The sequence below is a fragment of the Leishmania braziliensis genome, chromosome 16 (genome assembly GCF_000002845.2).
Source record: "Leishmania braziliensis MHOM/BR/75/M2904 complete genome, chromosome 16".
NCBI classification, from domain to species: domain Eukaryota; phylum Euglenozoa; class Kinetoplastea; order Trypanosomatida; family Trypanosomatidae; genus Leishmania; species Leishmania braziliensis.
In genome coordinates this window covers 631,887-642,489 of record NC_009308.2, presented here as the reverse complement: position 1 = coordinate 642,489, position 10,603 = coordinate 631,887, and the positions used below count along the sequence as shown (strand labels likewise).

Below are 10,603 nucleotides of genomic sequence, written 5' to 3'. Positions count from 1 at the left end.
ATCACCTGCGTCCTCCCTTTTCCCCTTACATTTGCGCCACCATCCAGCGATAGCGCACACGGGGGGAGGAGGGAAAATGAGGAGTGGGTAACCCTCTTGGACACGGTGCCTGTCTCTTTAAAAGCACCCCGGGTTGCGTGCTGTCACTCGGGCAGCCGCGTCTCCGACTGAGGGGGAGGACGAGAGGGCCACGCGCGGAGGCACAAATCACACGCGTACAGTAAAAGAGGAACAGAGAGCACCACAACAAGGTAGACTGAGAGCGAGGGCCAAGAAGAGAGGGGAGGAGCTGTGACGGAGCTGCGTTGCACTGCGCGGTACATTTTATCCGGCCGTCCACGCAGCACAGCATTCACAGCGGCGTTTCAGCGACAGTAAAGAGCAGAAAGGAGGGGAAAGAAGAGGGTCGCCAACTGCGCAGCATGGGCCACGGCGTGGAAGCACCACCCTGACACACGCGCGTAGGCACACACACACGCACGACACGTCCACCTACGCGCTCACGGGCTGAGCTCGATCGTGACGCCCTCTGCCATTAGGCGCTCGATGAGAGGTGCAAGTATGTCCTGAATGTGCGCCTCCACCTTCTTTCCGGCACCCGGTACCGCCACGAGGTTCGACTCGACCTTGTAGCGCTTGATAGGGTCGCCAAAGAGCTGCACCTTGATGCGGCGCTTTTTCACAACAGCGCGTTTGCTCGCCAAGTCGATGAGGGAGTGGCGCGGCTGGCTCGGCGCCGCCCAGAGACCTGCACTGCTGCGCGTCCCGCTGCTACCCGCCACCGAGGCATCTGTTGTCGTAAAAGAGTTGTTGTTTGGGGAGGTGAAGGCAGGAGGGGCAACGGGCGCGTGCCCGCCCTGAGCCTGCGCTGGCGGACGCATCGTTCGCCGTCCACCGGCACCGAGCAGAACGCCGTAGCCAGAGCTCGGGTACCCACCGGTGCGTGCACTGCGACCCACGCTCGACTGGACCGCTGAGAGGAGAGGTGAGGGTGCACTGCGCGGCACTCGGTTGAGCAGCGAAAGCGACGCTGCACCGCCGGTGCGCGACGAGTCGATAAGGTCCATCTTAAAATCTGGACTTAGCAACGATGCATCCTCGCTATTAGCCACATCCGCGATCTCCTGGAACACCTCAATGGAGGCCACCCCGTCCACGTGGATGTCGCTCAGAGTCATCTCCAGCGGGCAGTAGAAGGGCATTGCGAGATTGAGGTCGCTGCTCAACGTCGAATTAGCACCGACGGTGTCGATGTTCACCTGCAGTCCCCGCAACTTGAGGGAGAACTCGCCGTCGTAGCGCACCTTCACCATAAGCGCCGTGTGTTCCAACGACAGCTCGCGGATGCCAGTCAGCATTACCTGCGGTGGTGTGCTCCCAATCTCCGGCAGCTCCACGTGAACGAGGCCGCGGACCACTTTGCTCTCCCCCTTCGCCATTGCACCCCGTATGCATGTCTCAAGGGCCACCCGAATTGCCTCTCTGTTCTCAAGGCTCCACGTCTGCGGCCAATCCCAGCGCAGCATCTCCTCTTTACCCCTTCTTCTGGTGTTCAATATCGCTGCTGCTTCTTTAGTGGAAGGGTCTCTGCGAAAGCGGGGAAGTACAGCCAAAGAGGGATGACGCAACGAGGGAGGGAGGCTGTAAGGGAGGCATGGCACTGGTCGGAAGGGAATTGAGTGAGCAAGAGGCAAAGAAGAGAGGCGAGGTTGAATATGGAGAGTTGCCAGCGTATCCAGCAGCAGACGGGGAGGAACACACGCACATACATTACATGCCGTGCGCGATTTCACGGAGGCCGGGCGGAAGACATTTGCCCCCCCCCCTCCCAACGTCACCTCGTCCATTCCCGCCCTGTTTTAAGACGAGCGAGTTAAACGGTGCCACTGCGGGCGATGCCGCCGCCTATCCCACCAAAGCAGCGCGGCTGGTTCGATGAATAAGGGCAGTAGAAAGGGGGAGGGAGAAGGCAACTCGAATAAAGCGGGACTTACGCAACCGCCGCCCACACGAACGGCAGTTTAACGACGAGAGTGGTGAAAGCAAAAACAGGCGAACAGAGGGCCTCACGCACGAGCACAGGCAACTACTCACCCTCGCCCACTTACAGACGCGATGAGCGGGGGAGAGGGTGGGGGCGAAGAATCAAAACTGTGAAGAGAGTCCACAGCGCGCAGGGGGGTGTCTACATACACCTGCAATCGTAACCGGGTGAGAACACCCCACAATGGGTCGCCCTCTCTGCTTGTTGTGCGCTCTGTGCTGCTACAGCCAGTGGTGAACATAAGACAGTAACCTGTCGCGTCGTAACGAGGATAAGGATCCCTACCCTGATCCTAGACCGCTCGCTCGCCTGGTGACCGGCCAAAGGGAATGGTGCTGCCCAGCATGCTGCCCACATCCTCACGACCCCTCGGCTTTATGTGCTGGCCGAAGCGACGCAACATCGTGTCACGCGGTCGCAGGTGCCACACCGTCTTCAATTGACGAAGGAGATGAGGCGGCGTGTCGACAATCTCCGTCTCGGCGTCCTCGCCGAGCGTCCCGGACGGCGCGGCGGCCTGCGCAGCTTCGATAGCGGCAGCAAACGAGTCCACCTCAGCGGAGGTGCCATGAGCATCCTGGCACATGCGCAGACACGTCAACGTATCATCATTGAAGGGGATGCCCAACAAGGAGTACAACCGAGTAACGTCGAAGGTCATGCTCAGAGAACCCTCCGTCGACTGTGCATTGGCGAGCAGCAACGAGTTGAGAATGCGCGTCGTAAGCGGCTTGCCATAGCTGACAAGTTTCTTCACCCTGCTGTACGCGCTGCTCACGGCACCAACGTGCGCTGCCAACTCGATGCACTGGTCGTAAATGGGCAGAATGTTGTCAACGATGCTGCCCACCCCTTCAAGTCGCTGTACCATCGCCTCGCAGCCGGCGTACATCTGAATTGTCGGCGCCTCGCACGTTGTACAAGCCTGTATGAATAACAACGTCATCTCTGGGGTGGGGTTGATGTCACTATGCACGTAGAACTGTTCGTACACAGCCAACGCCAGCTCGCCGTCCGCCTGCTTGGCACACACAAGAAACGCTGTCGTGAAGAGGAGGTAGTCCGCCGTTAGGCCACGCTGCGACAACTGGGCAAATACATCGATGATGTAGTCCCCCATTCCAGGGACGTGGCGGATGGAGTAGAGCGCCCACTGATAGCACTCCAGCGAGACACGAATTTGTGCTCCGTCAGCAAAGCTGAGCGCCTCGAGAACGAGGGTTGGCATGTTTAGCATGCTGCACATGCGCATGTAGGCCTCCACGCATTCGCTGCTGCGCTTCAGCGAGTAGAAGTCATAGAGCGACCACGTGTCCAAGCCGTGAGCTGTGTAGGCTTCCCATGTAGCCGGCACTTCGCTCACTTCACTCAAAGCCTCCGGTGATGCACTCGATGAATTTGACTCCGCCTCCGCTGTCTCGCCAGATGCAAACGCACTCGAGGTGGGGAAAGTCCTCTGCAGCTCCTCAGCAGCCATCGAGACCAGCGTCATTGTCTTGGACAACATTGAGGGACGCGGCCGCAGATGCCGCTGAATGACCTCCGCTAGGATAGCCATGCCGTGCGACGGCTTCTGGCATGCCACGCACAACTCCAAGACCGCGTCGTATAGATAAGTGGTGAGCGTGAAGGCGTCGGCTGTGTCACCTGCAGCAGCCACCTCCATCTCTCGCGCACGCTGCAGGTACACATTCCAACCCTTTTCCCACTCCCCGCACACGGCGCAGCAGCGGATCATCTCCGCGTGCGTCTCGGGCCCGACGTCGACCGGCGGAATATTCGTCACTACCATCCGCTCGAAGATCTCTTCCGCACACTGGAAGCTCGCCACGCGTTGCCAGTCTGCCACCAGGGTCAGCTGGTCCCGCTGATACCGAAGAATTGCCGCGCAGCTCTTGTCCGGCAGCGGCACACGCTGGTAGAGGAAGTCAGTCAGTAGCCGGTTCGGTGTCGGCAGCAGGCGCGCATGTCGCACCAGCTTATCAATATCCAGCAGATGCATGTCTCTCTTGAAGTAGCCGTACCGTGTGTAGCGCAAGTTCTTTGCCAGTGGAGTTTGATTGTACACGTGTTTCATGTGCGGCCGGTCCGGGTCCACCCACACGCGGTGCGCCTTTTCAAAGCCAGGCTCTCCACCGAAGAGCCCCATTGCAGATGTGGTCAGAGCTGGGCGGTGCAGCTCCTTGTACGCCGCACTCTGAACGTGCTCCTTGAGCGTCTTAGTTGCAGGTGCTGTGTCATCGATCCATAGTGCCGGCCTATCGCCTGGGTGAAGCTCCGTCTCCGTCGTTAGGTGCGCCTGCATAAACCTGGAGGCCGAAGCCACCGCGAGAGACGCAAAGCAGCGCGGCAGACCGGTGCTGAAAAACATTGCGCCCCCCCCCTTCCCCCCGCCTCAGTACAGCCTTCTTTCGCCAATGTGTGTCTGTGTACCTGAGCAGTTTTTCCTCCCTTCTTTGCTCTTGTGCGGTGACCCTCGTCGCAACGCGTGAGACGGAGAGTAGTCTGCTTGTGCGCTCTGGGTGGAGAGCGAGATCAGTGGTGGCGCGTGCACATGCAGACAGGGTGCACACACGAGATCGCTCACCCAGAGAGCCGAAAAGGCGGTATTCACAAGAGGGAGATAAAGGGATAGCGCACGGAGAGAGCTTTGATGCAGAACATGATGTATGTCAAACGAGGAATAAGAGAGGGGGGGAAGATGGAGAGAGTGAGGGATTCGGCAGTGATCCGCACGCACGCACGCACATCGAATGCGCACACGAAGCACGGCGTTATGCGCAAGGAGCCTTAAATGAGCCCACCTCCTCAGATAGATCGTAGGTGCACAGTACACGTGCTAGAAATGTACACGACAGTACTACGGAAGGTGGGGTGCAAAGCAGAACTCGGTGTTCCGCACCCTCCCCCTTCCCCCCCCCCCACCCCCACAGCTTCACCTCTTACCCTTCACGGGGGAACTCTCTGTACACGCTCACTCTTCTCCACCTCGAACACTGTACCCTCAATCAGCACCATCTCATGCCGTAGGTGGTGCTGTTGTGGGTGGGTGTTTCAGATCTTATAGAGAGATGGCAACGTGTAGAATTATGGACGGTAGACACATGCCGTAACTTTACATAATTGAAGCGCAGAGATACGCACACAGACCTTCGGCGCTCTGTACATCCCTCACTCAGCCTCCGAAACAAGAGTAGGGAGAGGAGGGGTGCATACAGTCTTCTCTCCTCTCTCGCCCAACGGCCCTTCGTACCATCACGAACACACGAGCAAGAGAGCAAAACGGGGGGAAGCGGTACCAAACAAGAGACAAGAAAGAACGCAACAAGTCTTCTGCCTCGCGGAGCGCACCACTAACACTAGCAACCCCCTTCAGACTCCAAACCAGAGGCGAGCACCTGTTCAACGAACAGAGAGAGGAGGCAAGAGCCATCGTAGCAGCAATGGCCAGCAATGCAGGGCGGTGGTGATGGTAGTCCGGCGAAAGTGAAGAAAAAGGGACGCACGAGAGCAATGGAAGAGAGTGCTTTGGTACATGGGGTATGCGTCCTCAATCACCACCACAAATTCTAGGCATCGGTGACGGGTAGTGGAAGCCCCTTCGCCTTCAGCTGCGCCTCTAGCTGCTGGACAATCGCGCGCAGTCGCCCTATCTCCGCTTGCTGCACGCTGATCTCCCGCGCGTACTCCTCGTCGTACACAGAGACGCCGTTTGGGTCGGTGGGACGCACCACGCCGGCCTTTGCAGCCAGCGTTCGTGCCTCCTTGCGGAGGTCGTTGATCTCCTTGATAAGGATTACGTTCTCAGTTGTAATGCGCTGCTTCTCCATGCGATGGTTCTCCTCGTCCTTGGTGATCTTCTTCTTTAGGCTCGCCAGGTTTCCCTCCAGATGGTCACGCTCCCGGTGGTAGTCCTTAACCTCATCTGTGGCAGTCCGAGCAGATGTAAACTGGTGCTGGTTGACTGGTCTGCACCCACTCGTGTGGTTCTTGTAGAGCGTCTTCGCCAGCAACTTGAGTCGCTTATTGTCCTTCGACATTCGATAGTCGTTGTAGGTGTCGCTGATCTCCGCCCACATGCGACCCTGAAGCGACTTGGCCTCGGCTATGCGGGCCGCGATGCCGTCGAGCTCTTTCTGCTGGGCCGCTCGCTTCTGCCGCAGGCTCTTGATCTGCAAAACCAAGTGCTCATTGCTGGACTCGTACTGGCTCGTCTCTGCCTCCATGTGCTCCAGCTTCAGCTTGGAGGCGCTGATCTCGCTGTCTTTTGGCTCAATCTGCGTCTTGAGCTCCTTGCGCTTGTACTCGAGCACAAACTTGAACTTCTCTAGCTCCTGGTTCTTGGTGCGCAGGTCTTGGATGCGGCGCTCCCTCTCGGCAATCGCCTCCCCTCGCTCACGTACCTCATTTGTTAGGGCCTCAATGTCGCGATTGGCCGAGTCGATATGCGACTCTAACACCCTCTGTTGTCGCAGCTTCTCGGTGATATCGGCCATCTTGGACTCCAGCTCAGCACGGCTCAAGTTCACTTTGGAGAGAAGCGCATTGTTGACCGACTGCAGTAGAGCCGTCTCCTCCTCCTGCTCACGGAGACGCTTCTCATAGCACTCCTTTGCCTTCACGATCTCGGTGTCGTTGTCCTCCTCAATGATGGCGCACATCGCCTCCGTCTCCGCGTCGTTGCGCTCCTTCTCTGCCGCAATGCGGTGATGCTCCTCATCCAGAGCCTCGAACTCCCTCTGATGCCGTCGCTTGTCCGCCTGGTGCTGGCTCTCGACCTCAGCCTGCAAGAGGGCCTTCTGGCGTGTATGCTCCGCATCTGCCTCGGCAAGGAGGTGGCGCAGTTGATCGGCACGACTGCTGAGTGACTCTATTTTGCAGCGGTAGTCCTCCTCGGTCTGGCGGAGCACCTGGGCAGACTTCTGCTCCATCTCCGCCATGAACTCAGTGAAGCGAATGGCCTGTTCGCCTTTAGCCGCCTGGAGCACGGCGATCTCCGACTTTTGCTTCTGCATTTCACTCCGGTACTCTCGGTCAAGTTGAGAGATTTGCTCCTCATGTTCCCGCTCCTTCTTCAGCTTCTGCTGCCCCATGCGCTGCTGCAGGTCCTTCACTTGGGTGGTAAGGTTGCGTAGGAGCTGCATGGAAGCCTCCAGGTCACGGCGATCGACGAGGAGCTCTGTCGTGTACTCGATGTGCTTTACAGTGCCGTGGTGCGGGGCCACGACGTCCCAAAAGACTACCATCCCGTCCTCGCCGGCAGTGACAAGCATGCCCCCGTCGTGCGCAAGGGCGATGTCCGTGACGACGCCGGTGTGTGTGGTGTGCGACTCGATCATGATGTCACGTGGCGCCGTTATGGTGCGTGGGTTGCCGTGATGACCGTCGCCACCGCCACGGTCCACTACCTGCCCGTTCAGCTTCTCCCCAAGGTACGTATTGAACACACGCACGGTACCGTCTTCGCAGCCCCCAAAGAGGAGCTTCAGTGACTGACTCACCAGCATGCACCGCATCGACGCGCCAGGCAGGTCGTACTCAATCGTCTGCAGCATCGTGCCTCGGTCCATCTGCCGCATCTTCCGATCGTTTCCAACCGCCCAGACCGTGTGTACATCCGCCGCGGCGCAGTAGTACGCCATGGCCTTTGTGATACTGTCGCGGACCTTGTGAAAGTCGCACAGGCTAAACTCGAATACAGCGCCGTCGGCACCGGACGAGATGAGGCGAGTGTCATCCGGCGGCACGAAACTGAGGCTGCGCACTTTGCTGTTGTGCCCGCGCAGGTGTCCCAGCAGCTCGCACGTGTAGAAGTAGTGCACGTGGATGATGGTGGAGTTGGCAACGGCGAAGTACTGCCCACCATGGCTGAAGCGGCACACGGTGCAGTTGCGGATGTTGAGACGCTTGAACTCGCACAATTCCTTCTCGTATATGTTGAATACACGCAGTGAGTCGGTGAAGGCGATGATCATGTGCAGTCCGGACGGGTGCATTGCCATGCTGAAAATCTCCTCGCGGAAGTAATGGCGCATCTCCACCACATTGGTGATGCTGTTCCACAGAAACAAGCTTCCGTCGCAGCCGGCGGTGGCGACAAGCGGCCGCTGGACGCACGTGTCCACCGCAACAATGCCGCCCGTGTGGAAGGGCTGCCCAACCGGCTGAAAGATCATGTCCTCAGCCTTCGTGAAATCGGCGTTCGGCACATTCAGTGAGTAAATCTGCTTTGTACTCGTGAGAAAGGCAAGCAGCTCCTCCGCAGGAGGTGGGGTGAAGGTGAAGGCGCGGATAACCGGCACCTCGGCGCCGATCTTCGACGCCGTCGTCAAGTCCGTGACGGCGCCGTACCGCCCGTCAGCGGCGAAGCGGAACGTGCGCACCTTGCGATACATCTCCTTACTGAGTGTCCGCTCGAAGAGCGTGATGAGGCCCATGTCGCCGCCGCAGACAAAGCCCTTCGTGTAGGACGCCAGCGCCGTGATGGCGATGCCGTCAGACGGGGACAACGGAAGGGGGTGCTTGTACTGCTGCTGCTCAAAGAGCAGGAGGTCGCCGTTGTCGGTGGACACGACGAGTCGACTCTCCTCCTCGATTAGCCAGGTGTGGGCCAGGTAGTGCACATCTAGGGCCTCCACCCCGCCTGAGGTAGGGAACAGGTGGCTGTCCGCGTAGGAGAAGAACTTCACACAGCCTTGCCCCGTTACGCAGACAAGGGAAGCATCGTAGGGAGAGATGGAGCACTGCTTGAGGTGACGATTGTCCTTGGCTGTCATGGCGCTCTCCAGTGCCGTGTTGTGGGCAAGCATTCTGTGCTTCTCCACGTCCCAGTACACCAGCTTCCACTCCGGGAAGCCGCCAAGGGAAACGAGGTAGCGGCCGTCCTGGGAGAAGGAGAGCGAGACAAACTCGCTAGAGCCGACGTCGGAGAGGTGCAGCACCGAGCGCCGCTTGATGCGTGGAGAAGCGGTGGGGTCGAAAAGGTAAATGACGACGAGTGGAGCCTTGCCCGACTCGGCCACTGCCAGGAGGCGGCGACTGGGGGCCACAGCCATCGCCGTCACCTTCTCACATCCGGGCGTGCAAAGAACAAGCTCCTGAGTGCCTTGTTGTGTGTCGAGCAACACAAGACTCTCGCCAGCAATCCACACAATGTAGTCCTCGTCAAGGTAGTGCACACCGTCCTTGACATCCTCGCACACGCCGAACACCACACGGCGCTCAATCATTCGCGGGTTTTGCGACATGGCTGCCGAAGTGACAAAGCCTGAAAGAGATATAAGAAGAGAAGTCACGACCGAGCGGCGGTGCCAGCAACTGCTGAGGCTATCAAGCTCCACAACAGCACTCGTGAAGAGGGGATAGCAAGGCTGCCAGGCAATCGCAGCTCCTCGATGTGTGAGTTGGGATTCGGGAGGGGGGCCAACGTGGGTGGGCCATTGTTGAGAAGAGAGGAAAGAAGAAGGTGAGGAGAGAGTAGAGCGAGATTGTGTGCATTAGGGAAAAAAAGAGAGGAACGCGGGTTACAGCTGCGCAGCCTCCCCCTCCCAAGCGATGCGTCGGCTCCACCACCGCAAAGCTAAACAGTTCGAGGGGTCAAAAGGTTGGGACGCACACACGTGCACATAGAACGCACCCCGTCGCCCGGCAACAGGCGCGTACGCGTACCGCTGAGCCTTTGGTTGGCGCCGAACTCAAGAGTACGAAAAGGGGGGAATAAGGGCGAGAGAGAAGCGAGGGGAGGGGGGCACCAACTTCGTACGAGTTGAGAATGCAGTGAGTGCCAGAGATACTCATCTCTCTTCTAGCCCCACGCGAAGTGCGTAAAGAGGGAAGTAGGGGCGCGTAGTCGAGAGCGCATGTCCCCCTTCCTTTGACCCCACCCCGCTGCCCTGGAAGAAGAAGTTGGCTTGGAATGGTTGTGGCTCCCCCCCTTTCATTCGCACCCCGCTGACTGCCTCCACTTCCTTCCGCCCTTGCCGATCCCTCTCTTCTGCTCTGGTTTAGCTGCTCCATTCACTCGCGCAATAAACAACGCGTAGCATCGTGAAGTGACGCGATATACTCATGTAGAAACAGAGACGCACACACACACACACAGTCCCACTGCTCGCTTTGATAGCAGTGCTTGAATGGAGCTCTATGCAACCGGGGGGTCATGTACAGCAGATGAAAGAAAAGGAGCAAAAATGCCAACTACTGCTCTGCGTATACTATTAGGCTCAGAGAGACAATCTATGAGACAATACACACTCGTGCAGGCAAGTTCTGACGCCCACGCACAGAGGTGCTGTGCCGCCTTTAACGACTTCGCAACGACAACAGTAGTCTCCTATCCACCTCGCCCATTCCCCCCCCCCCCCACCCCACTCCTCATTCACTTTCGAGGTGTATCTACACTAGACGGCACTCCAACACACACGCAATAACAATGTGCATGTGTGCATGTGTGTATGTTGGGGGGGAGCACCTCTGTGTCGATGGAGCAAGACAAAAGCAACGACAGGGTGGAAGGAGAAGAGTGAAGAGCAGGAGAGGGAAAAGAACGCAGCAGCCACC

At 58.5% G+C, this 10,603-nt stretch overlaps 3 protein-coding genes across 3 annotated transcripts; all 3 read right to left on the bottom strand.

Annotated features, from left to right (window-relative positions):
* Positions 1–500: 500 nt before the first annotated feature.
* Positions 501–1,526, bottom strand: LBRM_16_1630 (conserved hypothetical protein; the record flags this gene model as incomplete). The annotated part of the gene is made up of 1 exon (XM_001563715.1): positions 501–1,526. The coding sequence occupies one exon, from the start codon at positions 1,524–1,526 to the stop codon at positions 501–503; it is 1,026 nt and encodes a 341-aa protein (XP_001563765.1).
* Positions 1,527–2,336: 810 nt separating this feature from the next.
* LBRM_16_1620 (conserved hypothetical protein) lies at positions 2,337–4,415 on the bottom strand (the record flags this gene model as incomplete). The annotated part of the gene is made up of 1 exon (XM_001563714.1): positions 2,337–4,415. The coding sequence occupies one exon, from the start codon at positions 4,413–4,415 to the stop codon at positions 2,337–2,339; it is 2,079 nt and encodes a 692-aa protein (XP_001563764.1).
* A 1,198-nt stretch (positions 4,416–5,613) lies between these two features.
* Positions 5,614–8,853, bottom strand: LBRM_16_1610 (conserved hypothetical protein; the record flags this gene model as incomplete). The annotated part of the gene is made up of 1 exon (XM_001563713.1): positions 5,614–8,853. One exon carries the CDS (start codon positions 8,851–8,853, stop codon positions 5,614–5,616), a length of 3,240 nt encoding a protein of 1,079 aa, XP_001563763.1.
* Between the last annotated feature and the right edge of the window lie 1,750 nt (positions 8,854–10,603).